The 18,419-nt window shown below is 40.3% G+C and overlaps 1 protein-coding gene across 1 annotated transcript; it reads left to right on the top strand.

Annotated features, from left to right (window-relative positions):
* The first annotated feature begins 8,597 nt into the window (after window positions 1-8,597).
* On the top strand, window positions 8,598-13,877 carry adamts1 (ADAM metallopeptidase with thrombospondin type 1 motif, 1). The gene is made up of 8 exons (XM_038282612.1): window positions 8,598-9,234; window positions 9,999-10,339; window positions 10,426-10,558; window positions 10,654-11,111; window positions 11,209-11,395; window positions 11,484-11,662; window positions 11,793-11,968; window positions 12,079-13,877. The coding sequence occupies exons 1-8, from the start codon at window positions 8,619-8,621 to the stop codon at window positions 12,818-12,820; spliced, it is 2,832 nt and encodes a 943-aa protein (XP_038138540.1). The 5' UTR covers window positions 8,598-8,618; the 3' UTR covers window positions 12,821-13,877.
* Window positions 13,878-18,419: the final 4,542 nt, after the last annotated feature.

Here is an 18,419-nt window from a genome sequence, read left to right as displayed (position 1 = left end):
TGTGTAAGAATCCATGATTTCATCTTTTAAAGAGAAACGGCAAGAACATAAAAACAAAAGTTATTAGAGCGTTTCATTGTATCAGCTACCATTTCATTTGTTACTGTGATTGGCTAAAACCATTCTATAACAGGCGGGCACTAGGTGTAGCTTCCACCAATCAGCTCGGAAGGTTCTGCTGAATGTCTTAGATGCGTTTAGAGCAGCCTCAGATCGATAATGTCTAGAACTGAACTTGAGTGCCTCAAATGTTTTCCAAATGACGCATTAATTTTTTTATATAAAAGCTGCTCTTTGGATTTATTAAGGTTATCTTTGCCCTGTAAAAAACCTCTGCTTATCTGAAACATGTTGGTGTGACAAACAAGCAGCAGAAAACTTGAAAACTACAATATGAACTCATAGATTTCATTACAATATGAATCTATTTTTTACGACCGAGTATTAGGGCCAGACTGAAGACTTTTTTTTTTTTTTTGAGAATGAAGACATAGTATTATGAGAATACAGTCATAAAAGTACGGGAATAAAGTCGCAATACTAAGAGAACAAATTTGTGTTTAATGGCAACTCCTTTAAGAGGCACTTTGCTAAAATGAGGAATGTCGATTATCTTTTACATCGGTTTGACAAATAAGAAAATCTTTTAGCACACCATTGTTAAATTGGGCAGTATGTAAAAATTTGACTTTTTTTGTTTTTTTGGTGGAGCTGGTCGGCCCTCATATGCTGGTCGGAGCTCGAAGCTTAATTTTCTTGTAATTTTTCAATTCTATTCTCGTAATTTTATACTTTATTCTCGTAAATGTATGACTTAATTCTGTTATATTAATTATATTCTAGTATTTTTGACTGATGAAGTCTGTTTAAAAAGATAGGAACGACATTTTCTATGCAGTCAAAGCATCTTCCGGATGTCCATGTGCAACTGTAAAGGATCAAGAATGAAAGAGAAGGCTTCCTAATTAGTCATGTTAGAGTCCTGGTAGTAGAACTTAAAGGTGCATCTCTTAAATATTTCCCCTTTCTTCTTAAACAGCTGGTTAAAGGTGTACAGAGAGAAGTATTGGTCTACTTACTTTAGTAATTGTTACCGTAGGGTAAAAAGATCATTACGGGGGCAGGAAACGGCAAAGTGCAAAAACAAAGCTCCATGTTTATTCACCTCTTACTTAAGACTTTGTGTTTTTCTCTACTCTTTGTTTTGAACTGTCTTCAATCATTTACTGACATTTCAAGCTTTTTTTAATGGGAATTGGGTTTTGTTTTTATTTTTTGTATTTATCAGGTTAATGGAGAGCTTGGTTTTGACAGTGTGTGCCCTGGAAACCTGCAAATATGTAAAGAGATGCTAAAACAAACTTTCAGTAGATCTTTATTCTTATTACTTGTATAGTATTTTGGTCAACGCTGGTCATTTCATTGACAATCTTTTCTACGAAAGAAAAAGAGAAAAAAGAGCCATAACAATATAACAGAACTTCATAACAATTATTTTCTAGCTTCTTTAAATACAAGGGATTAAGGATAATTTTCCAAAGATTATGGAGATCAATTATTTTTGCAGTTATAGAAACAGTCGGCTACTAGATCTTGGAAAAGAAAAAGGAATGCAGGATGATTATTTGAAAATGTTTGTTTCAGTGTACAAAATAAGAGACACTTTTAATGCAAATAGGCAAATGTGAAACGATCCATAGCCCGACATTTGCTGAATATTTGAAAATTAAAACAAAATTTTTTTTTCTGTCTGATCCAACACAAATATTGTAACTCTGTCATTTTACCACTGTGGATTTGGGAACGTTGTATTCTTGTATGTTTTCTTTTTCATGTCTAATGTTGTCTTGCTTCACTTTTTAATGCTATGCTAAACTAACAGGTTGTAGCCGCGGGGCACACAGCGTTTGACTACGGTATCAATCGTCTCAGCTATATCTCTGAATAAGAGAAGATTTTAAAATATATATTTTTAAACTGTTGCTTTAAGGAAAAAATATCTTAAATGTAAGACAATATTCTATGTACTGAGAAGGAGGAATTTCCTCCTCCGTAATTTAAGCGAACAAACCTCTGACAATCTTCAACCTACCCATGTGACATTACCTTTATCCTGGTAATTCAGTAATCGATGCATTAGATTATGCATCCATGTTGTGTTGAGAAATAGAGCCATGAAAAAGTATTTAGCTCCAAGCAGAGTTCTTCTCTTTTTGTAATTTTGTGCACAAACTCTAATTTTAGCTGAGATAACTCAAGTTAGATCTGGGCATATGTTTGATTAGAAAGTTTATACACTATTTCATGATGTCAAATTGTTTTTTATGAATTATTGATTTAACAAATAAGGTAGTATGGTCTGGATATGTTATTAGAATAGTAGACATAGACGCAGACGGAAAAAGTAAAACAACACATCATGCACAAGTCTACATACCAAGCTGCCATTTTATTACGAAGTCAAATCTCCATTGTCTCATTATACGGAAGAGGATTAGGGCCACTAAAAAAAAAAAAATTAACTGATTTTTTTTTTTTTTTTTTTCGGTATAGTATGGGAAAAAAGTCAGAATTCTGAGATTAAAGTCAGAATTCTGAGGAAAAAGTCAGATTTCTGAGATTAAAATTAGAATTCTGACTTTTTTCCCATACTATACTGAAATAAAATTTAAAAAAATCAGTTAATTTTTTATTTTTAGTGGCCCTAATCCTCTTCCGTATCATTACGATTTGCTTGCTAATCCAAAAATATTCAGCAAAAACAGAAGAAATCTGTAAGGCGGCTTTTTTTTTTTTTTTTTAAGTACTGTACCATAATGAAGCCCTTCATTTGTGTAAAGAAAATGAAAGGTATTCCTGACAACATTACCTCAGCTCTCATGTTTAACAAAGCGGATCAAAGCAGGCTGCATATGTACTGGATTTAAGAAACGCCTTCCTGCAGTTGTGTTAAAATACCTGGCGCTCGTCACGCTTTCCTGCATGACAAACCGTTACAATGACATACGCTAAACACAAGACCCAGGTCAGCTTGCAAGCGAACAGCCTCACACATTTCAGATTGACAAAGTACATGTTTGTACAATACATTGATTGTTCATATACATTAAAGTATTAAAACATATATATATATATATAAATATATACAACAGATGTACACCCACATATGCAGTAAAGGAATCAGTTTTTCGGTATTTTTGACTGACAACATAACCAAATCTGACTCCTCCAGTGGAACAACCTGTTGCAGACAACCAGAAACACAGCACTGAACTTGTAATTTATTGTTTGTACAACTGCTACATGTGAATAAAGAAACTGTCAGATGAGTTTTATTTATTATAGTAATTTTGTATCAAATTACTATTTAACTTTAGGAATATGACTGTGCTGAAACAATCCAATGTAAGAATATAGTGTTTTCATTTCTAGTCATCCACATGAATATATGTATATAAAATCTATATATTTAAAGATCTCTGTGTCCGTGTCATTCAAATCACCCCAGGCTGGTTTTTATGAGTTGCTACCCTTTAGACATGCATAAAAAAAAAATTCTTAATGGTTACAAACATGAAATGGTGGGGGAAAAAATTAAGTACTACGAAACTATCAGTCTCACAATGACAAAAATTCAAAGAATATGAAGATATTTTGTTATTAGGGAAAAAAATAGCCATATTAATTACCTAAATAAAAAGCAATTTCCAAATAATCTTATTAGCACAACAGTTCAAATAGTAGTAATGTGCTTTATTAGGATTACTATATGCAAATGTGTGCAATGATTCAAAAGAGAATATATTAAAACATCAGGTGGAGAAAAGGCACAGCTAATGCAGCTAATCAGGGGGCTGCATTACCTGGACTGCGGGGGGGGGGGGTCCCTGCATGTTAGAAATATGCTAAGGCCAAGCAAATTTTCCAAAATGTCCGGGTAAGAATGTTTGTTGTTCACTTAGAAAACTTTTATTGTCATTCATTTTATTGAAATTTGGTTTTGTACAGCTTTCATAACATTTCCATTCCTTTAAGTGCAGCAGTGATCAAATGTAAACAGCAAAAAAACATGCCGAAAATGCATTTATATGGAAGTTTAGAGCAAATATGCAGAATTTTCGATTGGTTTTATCGTTGTGATGCAGAGTCAGTGACATGATTAAGAGTTTTCTCAACAGTTCAGCTGTCTGATGGCGGTCAGGAAGTAGCTTTTTCAGAATTTCTTAGATCTGCATCGAATGCTGCGTTGCCCTCTTCCCAGAGGGCAGCAGGGAGAACAGTCCATGGTGGGGGTGTATACAAGGATGGGAACCAGAAATTACTGTAGTTAAGGCTCTGAATGTTGCGGAAAACAAGTGCAAGGTTTGGATATTTCAGTTTAAAGAGGCTACAAATGAAATGTGGCAAATGAAAGCCATCACTTACAGTTGCATTTTCAAGGAGAAACGTGGTAAAATAAATTAAATAAAACATGAATGGCTGCAGAAGAACTGCCGCAGGACTTGATGGCAATCGCAGTGGAGGAGCTCCATACCTGAACTCTAAGATCTGCACCACAGCTCTTAAAAAAACACGTCAATATCAATGTGAGAACAGATCTCAGAGAGAGCAAACAGATAAACTGAACCCCTGCTAGTACACTAACTGACTAGCCACTGTGGTGAAATACTGAACACAGGAATGTGATTTATAAAACTTTAAAGTTTTTTGTTTTTTTTTTTATCAAAAAAAGCCTTTGGAGCCGAGCCTATTTCCCCCAGACAGTTATAAAATCTTGTTTTGCAGCATTGAGAGAGTTATACAGATAATGTGGATGTTTTTTGTTGTCTTGCAAAACAGATCATACTCTTTTAATTAGTAAAAACTAGCTTCTACATATTTCAGACTAGCAAAAAGTAATATCTTGATATGATAAGGAAAATACAAGTTTTATTTATTATTTTGCACAAAGTCAAAAAAAGATCCCATTTGCAGGAATTTCACCAGCAAAACTCTAAATGTCAATTTCCCTCCAATTGCATAGTTACTAAACAGGTGATTGTGTTTATCACCATGTTGGGTGAATAACCATGCAAGCTTAAACAAGTCTGCTCTTCCTCAATGGAAGGAAGAACAATAGACCTGCTGTGTGCGACGGTGAGGGATGCTTACAGCTCCTCTCCGCTGCTCATTTAAGGTAGGTCACACCTCATCCCTTTATTGGCCTCTGGTGAAGAGTTTGGGTATCAGAGAGAAGAGCAAAATGCCTTTCTGAGTGCATCACAGGGTATGTTTGATTCTGTGTGTTGCTACAGCAATGACTATCATATGTAACTCTAACTACATGCAATGGGTTACAAATTACAACAAAGACGATGTGAGAGAATTCACAGGAGCCTTTCAGGAAATGTCAAGGAAGTGAAAAAAAGAGAGGAAAGTACAACAACACATGAGAGGTTTGGTGGGTATTAAGATCAACACAGAGTGCAACACAAAAAGCCTTGGCAGTGCAGCATGTAATGTGAAGCATTACCCAGAGTGTCTGGATCAATTCAATGGACTGATCCAGACTCTCCTACTAACACACTGTCAAGACTAAAGCCACTCAACCCCTCATCATTACTCTTCATCTTTATGTGATGGATTCACTCATATGAACTACACAAAAGGAAACCTTCCAGATAAACAATTATACTGACATCAAGTTGGTTTTGCTGGCTGAAAAATCAACAGCGGTGCAAGTGGATACTCTACCACAGTCTTTAATTGCAGGTTATCTGTTCTGCAGACCACTGGAGATGATTAAAGAGCAGCTTGTCAACAGGATGTTTAGCAACACCAGGGCTTTACAAGGGACTGTGAAGCTTAACTTTTACTCTGTGTAGACAGTTGCTACTGCACAGAGACCCACTGCTTAAGAAAAAGGGTGACCTCTAGTTGGAGTGATTGAGATCAGGACGTAAGGGTTCGCCCTGTAACCCGTGAGGGTTTTTTTTGGCCAAGGGCAAGACACCTGTGCCAATAGAATGGAAGCCTTTGGGGCAGGTGTGGATACAGTATAGCTTAGCACCATCAGTGCATAAATGGGCAAATAACTGATGCATATTTAGTGTTGGCCATAGATTACCAATTGTATTTAATTTTAGACTTTATGAAGGCCATCCTACTCTACTCATTTGCTTTAATCGAAATATCATTGTACTTCTGACTCTATGTTTAATAGGGTGACCAGAGGTCATCTTTTTCCCAGGCATGTCCTACTTTCCATACCTGAAAAAATGTCCGGGGGGAATTTCAAAATCGTCCGGATTTTGGTCGACTGAGCCATCAGCACCGCAGTGAAGTTGGTTTGAAGTTCGGTATTGGATATTCAAGCTCCGCAGAGTCAGCGGGATCTAGCAAACGGTTGATTTGACTCAGGGACTCCAATGTCGGCCAGTGTCTCTCAGCAGTGGTGCAGTTAGGGACCGTCAACAAATCTTTGAACCAAGCACTCTGGAGAAACAAAAATCAATAAACTTATCTAATGACCAAATAAGTTGAAACTAATATAAAATCATCCCAATAGATAACATGTGTAAGGCACACTTGCTTTTATGCAATTTTAAAGACAAAAGTTGAGACTTTTCTTCAATAGCTTCCAGGTCATGTGACCCACTGGCTCCAAATGTATGAGAAATTGTTCTAATACTTTAACCAGATAAGGCACACTAATTTTTATTCCATCTCAAACCTTTGTATATTTTTGCCTAACCGTGCGGGGGAAGCATACGGTCAGGTTTGTCGCTTCCATCCCCGGCCGGCTCTTGACCGGGACCAGCTCAGCTGATGGCTGGGGTTTGAATGCCTGCTCCGGTCCAGTCGGTGGCCCAGCACTCCTGCAACCCCCCCCCCCCCCCCCCCCCCCCCCCCCCCCCCAAGAAAAAAAAAAGAAGTGTCCTCTTTTTCATAACCCCATTTCTGGTCACCCTATGTTTAAGACTTATGCTCTGCTTAAAAAGGAAACTTGTAACTCCATCATGCTCCTCATCAACTAACCATCCCCACTGCAACTTTTAGAGCCTTCATTGAACATCTTGAACTGATCCACGATTGTTTGCCTTTTAAGTGAAAAAAACAATCAAATTGCAGGATTTTATATCATGTTATGATGAATAATTTTCACAGTTAGGTGCATATTAGATTCTGATCATATGCCTCTACATGTATGGTCTGTTATCTGAAATATTAACAAGAACAAGTGAAATGAGGACATGAAACTAGTCTCCACGTGGCTAGGCTTTCATGTAAAGTTTTAAAAGCGATGCAAAGGCGCCACCCGTCGGTCAAACTTTTATAGCATTTACATCAGCCCTAAATCATTTATAAGGGATTTTCTGCCATCTAGTGGATAATAACTGAATTACAATATTATTACTTTTCTGAACTGAGGCTTTTAAGGTGGACTGTTGCGATTTTCCAATAGAATTGAGCGGTGAGGTTGTTCTTGCATACATTTCAAAGCAGAATTTGCTCATTTAATCTTGTAAATGGTTTGTCTGTATGCGAGTTGATTTTTTTTGTTGTTGTTATTATATCATTAGTATTCTCTAAATAAAAAAAAGTTTTGCTTTGCAATTTTTATTTTAAAAAAAGTAAATAGGTCCACATTTAAGTTAAATGTATATTCTGGAACATTTCTGTTTGTTTCTGGCTGCTTAATTGAAGTAAAAGCGTAAAGTCTTCCTGTCTGTAGTAGAGGTGGAGAGGGTAGGGTCCCTGCGCGCGGGCGGGGGAGGAAAGCAGGGCGACGGGGGCTTCGCCTTCCCTATCCCGGAGCAAGGCTGTATCCCGGCTGAGGAGCCGATCCTCCTTAAGACCTCAGCGGCCCCTCTGCGCTCCCTCTCCCCGCCGAGCGGAGCTCCTGGAAGCCGGTCAGGGCGCACCGCAGCCGGATTGGCACAGTGGAGATATGGTCCTTGGAGACCTATCCGGACCAACCTTCTTTCATTTCCACTTTCAGCCAAACATAAATTTATATTGAATAAATGCTGACCTATATATATGCATATATTTATATATAAGTGATTATATATGTGAATCTATATTGATATAGAGCCCTTTATACAAATGCAATGGTTAAGTGGATTTCTAATCTGTATCTGTTTAAATAAAGTGTGTAATTGCAGCAATAAGTTAAGAAAAAAGATTCCCCGTCCTCCACAGTGATTGATTATCCTGGCAGCGCTCCAGGTCGATGTTGCGTTTTCCTTGCGCACGAGATTTGGCCCCTTTTCCCAAATCAAAGGGCGCTCAGGAAAAGGGGTGGAACCGGCCCAGCTGGGATACATACATAAATAGGAGGCACTGGCTCCTCATCTGACTGCAGGACAAGAGAAGAGAACAGACAAGACCCTTGTCCCGAACTCAAAAATAAAAAAGAGGAAAAAAACAGAACCAGAAACATCTGGAGGGGTGAAAGAAGAGAGAGATCACTCTGTTGGATTTTACTGCTGTTCTCCAGGAGTCAAACCTGCTTATAACTTTAATTGCACTGGATTTCTTTTATTTTTGTTTGTTTTGTGAAATCTCATAGAGGAATTATAGCCATTTTTTAAAAGGATTTTACTGACTATCCACTTGTTGGATTTCACAGCTGCATGATGGGGTTTTCACATATTGGTTTAATTGTCCTTCTGTGCGTCGGAGCAGTTTGCTGCGCCTGGGAGGAGTGCACTGTGGTGCCGGTCAGGTTGGACCGGTCAGACAGTGAAAGCGAGCCATGGCGGACACTCTCTGCAGAGGAGGAGGAGAAGGAGGCGCAGACCAGACTGTTCCGTTTGGACGTTTTTGGGAAGCAGTTGGTTCTGCGCTTGGAGCCCGATCAGAACTTCCTGGCGCCTGGGTTCGTGTTCCACGTCGTGGGCAGCCCGGAGTCCGGACCGGTCCGGGAAGCTGAAAGCGCCGCCGAACCTGGCTGTTTCTTCTCCGGCACTGTGAACGGAGAGGAGCGCTCCGCCGCTGCGCTCAATCTGTGCCACGGACTCACTGGAGGATTCTACTTCCAGGGGGAGGAGTACTTCATCCAACCCCTAAATTCCAGCCAGTTCCGCTCGGTGAGAAAGGAGGAGGATGCGCACATGGTCCGCAGGAGAAGCCGCGCAACATTGGCGCAGGAAGGCAGCTCCAAATGCGGGGTCAGCGAGGACGAGGAAAAGGTGCCAAAGAATCTGGAACAGGAGGCCAGCCATGGAGCGCCTAACGCAGACCAGACAGGTAACACTGAGCGCATTTTACGCTCTTTGCTGTAGTAAAACTCGTAGGGCAAGAAGGAATAAAAGTAAAACATCCAAAATTTCACTCATGCGTAAAACTAAGACTGTCGTTTTTTAAAGATCTTACTAAGTAAAGACCCATCATAATGTCCAAATATACAGCAAGTGCCAAAATGACAACTAATATGAAAAGAGATATATCTTTAAAAATAAAATGTGATAAAATCTATGGGTTTATGACCATTTAATTACACAATTTCCTCCCTAGAAGTCCTTTAAAGCTCATAAGTTTGCAATATCCCATAAAATACTTCTCTGTCATACCTAAAGTCTGATTGGTTAACTTGGAGCAGCACAGAGAGGGGATAAGGAGGGTGGAGGAGCAGAAAGTGGGAGGAGAGGCAGAGGTTGGGGGCAGCAGGGCCAACAATGCTGAGATGTGTGAATTTGCCCCCTGGTACAACTCGCACCGTCTGAGTTTATTTTCATGAAAAGGATTTTCTACCCTTTCTCACTAGCATAATTTTTCAACACTGAAAGGTCGATTTTCAGACTGCTGAGAGGGAGGAGCCATAGGTGGTGTGAGGTTTGACTCACAGAAGCCTGACTGAGCTTTAGAAAACAATTAGGTGTAACATTCTTAGATGTATGGCAAACAAGTTTGTTCTCAAAGTTACAGTGTATAAAAAAAGATTCATTGAGACATTATTTTCACAATTCGACTTGTGAACCATGTAGTCTGACCTCTCCCCTGCCTCCCATCAGCCCATACTAGGACCAGGAGGTTTGTTTCCACACCACGCTATTTGGAGATCATGCTGGTGGCGGACCAGTCCATGGCCGAGTTCCATGGTGCAGGGCTCAAACCTTATCTTCTTACCATCATGGCCGTGGCATCCCGTCTCTACCGTCACCCCAGCATCCACAACTCAATCAGCCTGGCTGTGGTAAAGCTGCTAGTGGTATACGAGGAGGAGCGAGGCCCTCAGGTATCAACCAATGCTGCCATGACCCTCCGCAACTTCTGTCAGTGGCAGCGGCAGCACAACCCTCCAAGTGACCGCCATCCGGAGCACTATGACACGGCAGTGCTCTTCACCAGAACTGTAAGTACCACCGGAGATAGTTGCAGTTGAAAAGAAACTGTGTAGTCACATCAATGGCATTAAAGTGCTCATGTCTCCCTCTTTAGGACCTCTGTGGTGCCCATTCTTGTGACACTTTAGGGATGGCAGATGTTGGTACAGTGTGCGACCCTGAGAGAAGCTGCTCCATCATTGAGGATGATGGGCTGCAGGCTGCATTTACTGTGGCACATGAACTAGGTAAAATTGAGTGTTTAAAGAATTGCTTAAACATTATGTTATGCCATGCACACTCATGCTTGATGTTAATGGACCATTTGATGTATTTCCTTTAGGCCATGTCTTCAATATGCCTCATGATGATGCCCAGCTTTGTTCAGGGGTAAACGGTGCCCACTGGAGCTCTCACATGATGGCTTCCACCCTGTCTAATCTGGACCAGCTGCAACCATGGTCTCCCTGCTCTGCCCTCATGATCACCAGCTTTCTAGACAACGGGCACGGGCAGTGCTTGTTAGATAAGCCAGTCAAGCCTCAGTCACTCCCTCAACCTCTGCCAGGAAAGGTTTACAGTGCTGATCATCAGTGTCGCCTGACTTTTGGGGAGGACTCCCAGCACTGTCCAGATCTGAGCACTATGTGCACAGCTCTGTGGTGCACAGTGACCACATCTAATGGTTGGGTGGTGTGCCAGACAAAGAACTTCCCATGGGCTGATGGTACTCCTTGTGGACAAGAGGGTTACTGCCTTGCCGGGCGATGCCTCAATAAGACTCTGGCTGCTGAACATCAGGTAAAAGGAGCATGCATTGTTCTTCTCTACTTTCCTTTTGTTAAATATGACCTCTGGGTCTGGCCTCCTCTTAACATTTTTATGGTATTCCCTCTAGACTCCGGTTAATGGTGGCTGGGGCATGTGGGGGCCCTGGGGTGATTGTTCTCGAACCTGTGGAGGTGGAGTGCAGTATTCCTTCCGATCCTGTGACAATCCCTTACCAAAGAATGGAGGCAAGTACTGTGAAGGCAAGAGGATCCAGTACCGCTCCTGCAACACTGAAGTTTGTCCTGACACCAACGGTAAGCATTTTGGACAGCCACTGAAGGGACTGGAGTTGCTTAGTCGTAAGGGAAGCAGTGAATTAAATCTCTGTGCTTCTGTTCTCAGGCCTGTCTTTTCGTGAGGAACAGTGTTTGGTCCACAATGATATGTCGGCTCAAGTGTCACTGGGTTCGGGCGGGGGTGTTGAGTGGGTGCCCAAGTATGCTGGAGTTTCACCGAAAGACCGCTGCAAACTGGTGTGTCGTGCTAAGGGGACTGGATACTTTTTTGTCCTCAAGCCGAAGGTAAAATATAAATACATGTTTCTTATATTATCATTTGAACAGTCTTGGTTCCAAAATATTTTATCCCCAAAAAAGTTTTATCAAAGGCAACCTTCTTATTGTCCTTTTTGTATCGCTATGCTGACCCCAGGTGGCTGATGGAACACCCTGCAGTCCAGATTCCACCTCAGTTTGTGTGCAAGGCCAATGTGTCAAGGCTGGGTGTGATCGTATCATCGGCTCTAACCGGCGCTTTGATAAGTGTGGTGTTTGTGGTGGGAATGGATCCTCCTGCAAGAAAGTGTCAGGCTCTCTGGAGCGTGCCAGGTAAGCATATATACCGTCTTAAAGCTATTAAAGCTTTCTTTTAGACCATTATTATATACTTGTCAAAGCCTTGCTAATCTCAAAGTTTTGCCTTTCTCTTTCGGTCTTAGGCCCGGTTATCAGGATGTTGTAACTATTCCTGCTGGCGCTACTCACCTGGATGTTAAACAGCGTTCTCCAGGCAATGGTCGTCAAGATAACAGCTACCTGGCTGTACGCCGGCAGGATGGAACATATCTGTTAAATGGTGATTATAAATTGATGACCATGGAGACAGATATTGCCCTTCAAGGGGCACTGTTAAGATACAGTGGCTCCTCTGCCACCCTGGAGCGTCTCCGAAGCTTTTCCCCACTCCCAGAACCCCTCACAATCCAAGTGTTGTCTGTAGGCGAAGCCCCAAGGCCACGAGTTAAGTACAGCTACTTTGCCCCTAGACCCAACGATGCCGCTTCAACCTCTAGCAACAACGCAGGCCGCCACCAGTCAATTAATGCCATCCGGGAGTTTGGTGGAGCTGAATGGACCCTGAGGGAGTGGGGTCCATGTTCTCAGACCTGTGGAGGAGGCGTGCAACAAAGAGAGGTTGTTTGTTTGGACTCGGAAGGACATACATCAAGAGACTGCCCGGAGGAACTTCGACCTCTGGTGTCAAGGTCCTGTGCCTCCCAGTCATGCCCCTCCTGGCTTCCAGGGCAATGGTCAGAATGCTCCAAGACCTGCGGCAGGGGCTTCCGCCAGCGTCCGCTGCGCTGCATTGGGCACGATGGACGTACGTTAAGCCTCGACAACTGTGACCCCAAAGACCGTCCACGGCCCCTGCTGGAAATGTGCCATCAGAAAGCCTGCTAATGACTGCATCTTTAATTTTAACATCTTTCATCCCAGATTTCTGCTACAAAGCAAAAATACACATTTCCCACTGACAATGTAAAGAGGATCGGTGAATGTTTACAACCAGGGCTACACATAAGACCACAACTGTTGTGATTGTATCTACCGATATTTACCCGTTCCCTTCATCCCTTCATCCGAGAGGCGACTGTTTAACAAACGTGGAAGCGGCAAAGACTGACCACATCTTTACTCCTATCCTGTCAGCAGTGGCACATCTTAGTTTAATTTAGCAGGAAAGACCATGCTGCTTGCCATGCAAACATCATGCTAGTTTTGTTAGCATATTTGTTTTGCAACGTACTTTATATATATATATATATAATTGTCCTAGCTGGGCTGGACATATCAATAGGATTCAGTGTTGGGAGTGGCGTAGGGTGCTACAGTATATTGTGTATATAAAGAAGAATAGCTCATCTACTTGCTCACCCCATCAGGTATGGAAAACAAGATAGCTCATAGTGTTTATGTTCAAACCTAAGTCAGCATTTATTTATCAGAAACCTGAAGCACTTCGACTTTATCTCTTTTTTTTTTCTTTTTTTTGTTTTTGGCACATCATGTTTCCCAGTTTTTCCAAAATGCCTCAAGACTGTGTCTTTTAGCCATATATTGCCTTCATGTACACAACCTCTAATGAGGGAGCTCAAAAGACCAAAGAGGAGAGAGCGTATACATGTGAGTGCGAGTGTGTGTGTGTTTAAGTGTTTATGGGTGTGTTTGGAGACTTCAAGAGGGACTTGTCTCCTGCTACTACTTCATAAGGAAGTCTCTCTTGCCTTCTGCGAAGGCTTTGTGTTTCATGTTTTTTTTTTTCTTTTTGTATAGAATATACAAACGTTATTTATTTTTGTACAGCCTGTTAAATATAATCATTGGCCTTAAAAAATACTATTTTTTATTGTTACTGAGATTACAGAAGGATGTAGACTATATAGAGTATTTATACAATTTTATAAATATATATATTTGGTCCTAGATTCATGAATAAAGCATCACTTTGACTTCTCAAGAGTGTTTTTTGTTGTTTTTATTGTCATTTGGGGATGTAGATTTGCTGTCTGATGATTTGTAGTAAGAATCAATCAAATTAAGATTGATAACTAAAATATATATATGTTGGGAAATATAAAATTTCTTATGTAATTTAAGGGGGGGAATTAGAGATATAATACTACAATACTATTCAAGCAAAAAATTGAATGAACACTAACTAGCACTAACAGGTCACAAAAAGAATGGTGAATTTATTAAAGAAACAAAACATTAAACTAACAAATACACATGGAACTTGCTTTGAAAATTAATGTTTAAAATATGTAAGCTAAATGTATTGGTTTTCTACCAAATGACCAGAATTTGTGCCCATAAGAGAAAACGTTTTACATTAAAAGGTAATAAGAGCTTGAATCCGGTTTTCCAATGTTCTTGCACCAGAAAAGAACACCTTACTTTTGTCTGGCTTTTGTTATTTAATCTCTTACGGAACCTGAGTATCTTTACAGCTCAGGCGGGTAAAACAGATGACCTCAAGGTCAATAATCTGTGATTTAGTTCTTGGAAATCATAAGTGACTTGAACACAGAAAAAAAAGCCTTATTATTCAGCCTTTGTATGCATTGATTTTGCTATTTAAAAAAATAAAAAATAAAAACACCCCAGAAGAAAGATTTGTAGAGAGACAATTTGAAATATGTCCTTGCATAGGACCAGTTTACTTCATCACGTTTTTGCACAATACCAATAATTATTAATATTAATTATAATAATAATTAAAAAAATTTAAGTGAATCCACACTTAAACAAAATTATGCAGCTTTTAGGGTTCTTAACTAGCATTAAAGTATCAGATATTGAATGAGTGTTTTATTATTTATTAACTGACAAAACAGTGCATTTTTTGATGTAATCTGAATCAAAAGAGCGTGATCTGACAGGTAAAAGAATGGCATAATAGATGCATTTTCAAAAGCCTGCTTGAGCAGGGAAATTAATAAAAATAAAAAATCAGATTCCTAAGTGTACATATTTACCAGATTAATAAACAAGAACATCCTGAAGCACAAAGAAGCAACTGGTTTGATCACAGAAGTCCTTTTTAAGGTGAATTAAAGATGTTCCTTTCTCACAGATCCCACTTATTGTTCAGAAAGCTTTCTGAAATTATCTTAGTTGCATCAACTTAAAGATGTAATCCCAGTATTTTATAACATGTACACTCACCGGCCACTTTATTAGGTACCCCATGCTAGTAACGGGTTGGACCCCCTTTTGCCTTCAGAACTGCCTCAATTCTTGGTGGCATAGATTCAACAAGGTGCTGGAAGCATTCCTCAGGGAGTTTGGTCCATATTGACATGATGGCATCACACAGTTGCCGCAGATTTGTCGGCTGCACATCCATGATGCGAATCTCCCGTTCCACCACATCCCAAAGATGCTCTATTGGATTGAGATCTGGTGACTGTGGAGGCCATTGAGTACAGTGAACTCATTGTCATGTTCAAGAAACCAGTCTGAGATGATTCCAGCTTTATGACATGGCGCATTATCCTGCTGAAAGTAGCCATCAGAAGTTGGGTACATTGTGGTTATAAAGGGATGGACATGGTCAGCAACAATACTCAGGTAGGCTGTGGCGTTGCAACGATGCTCAATTGGTACCAAGGGGCCCAAAGAGTGCCAAGAAAATATTCCCCACACCATGACACCACCACCACCAGCCTGAACCGTTGATACAAGGCAGGATGGATCCATGCTTTCATGTTGTAGACGCCAAATTCTGACCCTACCATCCGAATGTCACAGCAGAAATCAAGACTCATCAGACCAGGCAACGTTTTTCCAATCTTCTATTGTCCAATTTCCATGAGCTTGTGCAAATTGTAGCCTCAGTTTCCTGTTCTTAGCTGAAAGGAGTGGCACCCGGTGTGGTCTTCTGCTGCTGTAGCCCATCTGCCTCAAAGTTCGACGTACTGTGCGTTCAGAGATGCTCTTCTGCCCACCTTGGTTGTAACGGGTGGTTATTTGAGTCACTGTTGCCCTTCTATCAGCTCCAACCAGTCTGGCCATTCTCCTCTGACCTCTGGCATCAACAAGGCATTTCTGCCCACAGAACTGCCGCTCACTGGATGTTTTTTCTTTTTCGGACCATTCTCTGTAAACCCTAGAGATGGTTGTGAGTGAAAATCCCAGTAGATCAGCAGTTTCTGAAATACTCAGACCAGCCCTTCTGGCACCAACAATCATGCCACGTTCAAAGTCACTCAAATCACCTTTCTTCCTCATACTGATGCTCGGTTTGAACTGCAGGAGATTGTCTTGACCATGTCTACATGCCTAAATGCACTGAGTTGCCGCCATGTGATTGGCTGCTTAGAAATTAAGTGTTAACGAGCAGTTGGACAGGTGTACCTAATAAAGTGGCCGGTGAGTGTACATATGTTATCCTAAATCCTGAAGTCAAGACATGACAGATTTTGGCTGGGAGACCAGGCTGTAGTTGAAGTAAGACCTCCTTGAAGTGAAAAGATCAACATTATAAAACTCATCTGTCATTGAAACTTTTGAAAGTTCTTCCATTTAACTGTAATGCCTTTTGATCTTATGTATTAACTGTATGATTATCTTGAAGCTTTTAATTAGTGTCAATTAACCTGGCAACTTAAGCAAGACAGCTTTGTGATTAATTTTAATGGGAAGAAGAAAAAAAAACAGCTCCTTCAAATATTTCCCAGCCATTCCCAGTAATGGTGTCATGGTTTCTTTGGGTGTTGGGGGTTTATCCACTGGCAGCTCTTCCCTCATTTGGAGGGCGAAGCTGAGTAAGTTGCAGCTTGAACTGAACACCTGTTCCTCATCAAGCTCATCAGAAAGATCAGGATGCAAGGAGATGGTTATTTAGTGTCTGAGTGGTGACTCTATTTTCTATCAAGCCTCTTACGGCAGCATTTGATATTCCATAGATTGTTTAGATGCTTTCTGACACTTTATTTTATATATCTATGTCCAAACTATCATGCTACCTATGTCAAGTTCAGCTTTGGAGCTGCAGTTCATTCTGTATCACAGAATCACCACTTTTCTGATCTTCTGCTGTAATATAACAATTTTACATCTTTTTAAAGCAAACTTTTATGTGTACTTGTTGCAAATAAAACCTGGTTCCCCCACTAGGGGGAAACAATGAGCTACCAATCCCTTCATGAATCCAATGGCCTTCCACTTGATAAGCCTTAACAAGTGCTTCTAAATAAGTTCATTAATTTAAATAATCCAGGTTATAGATTTATTTTTATACTGAATAGAATAAAAGTTTGGTGCTGGGCCTGTTTTTAAAAATGTTATACTTTGACCTGGATGACTGCTACTGTAGGGTTGTTATTAGAGTCATTAGGTCCTCAACAAACAGGTTATTTCTGAACAAGCTGACTGCTGACATCAATGAGTAAAAGGATGTTTTTGGAAAGTTTAATGGAAATAAAAATATGAGGAAAAGTTACAAAATGTCAAGATGTTTGGGAATCAAAGCTCTTTCAAGTGTGCAAAGCAATTCGCATTGTGTGAGATGGAGCTAGAATTGGAGTTTCGACTGCTTTCTCACAGATTCATCCAAGGCAGGGTTTAAAACTGTAACATCTGGTGACAATTGAACCATACATTTTAAAAAGTTTCTAATATTCATGTATTTCACTTTTTATTTTGAAATTGAGATTTCAGGGTCTGGATGTAGATAGAAAAGGCACAGATATTTTGATTGTAATAATTTCCTGACTGGGTTTCCTGTTAAGTATTGACTGTACTTTTAATGTAAGAACCAACCACATAACCTTATTTATACATCGGAACTGACAATGTCAATTCAACCCTAGTAAGATCTTTAAAGTTTCCACAGTCTTGATTGGAGAGTATGATTGTTCTGAAAGACGTCATCTTCAGTCTCTACTCTTTCTGATGTGAAACAAACCCCAAAACCTGCATTAGCATCACAGGTTGAAGTCAACCTCAGCGAACCAGGCTTTTGAGAAAGCATTTGCGTTCTTCCCACATCCAAATTGCTTTAATCAAAGTAGATCTTATTTTAGATTCGGCAATCAAGCAGTCACTGAGTCCCTCATCTACTCTATACCAGCAATTTCCAGGACCAAAAGCGGGCAGAAGGTCTGAAATAAACCAAAGGAAAGAAAACAGAACTAACCTGTGATTTACTTTGATATGGTGCACTTTAATTTTGATTGCAACCATACTTTGCTTAAAAACTGATTTAAATTTCCCCCACATTCAAGCATGTCTGCTGGATATTAGAAAGCACCTCAGCAGAGTCACTGAGAGCCAGCACCCACGTGGAACTTCCTTTGGCTCTATAAGGAAGACCTTCTTCCGCTCTGCCATACAAAGGAAATCATTATCCTCTAATTAGAGGTGCTTATGAAGAAGATTAGCCATCATCTTAATCCATTATGTGTCATAATGTGTCACAGAGTGTGTCAGGCTAAACATGTTTTTCTGGGCCATAATGTCCAGCGCCACCAGAAAGCAGTTTTTTTCCCTTTGC

This window comes from Cyprinodon tularosa, unplaced genomic scaffold, assembly GCF_016077235.1.
Source record: "Cyprinodon tularosa strain WSP-4 unplaced genomic scaffold, ASM1607723v1 ctg1, whole genome shotgun sequence".
Taxonomy (NCBI): domain Eukaryota; kingdom Metazoa; phylum Chordata; class Actinopteri; order Cyprinodontiformes; family Cyprinodontidae; genus Cyprinodon; species Cyprinodon tularosa.
The sequence above is the reverse complement of the archived record's forward strand: the minus strand, read 5'-3'. Positions and strand labels throughout refer to the sequence as shown.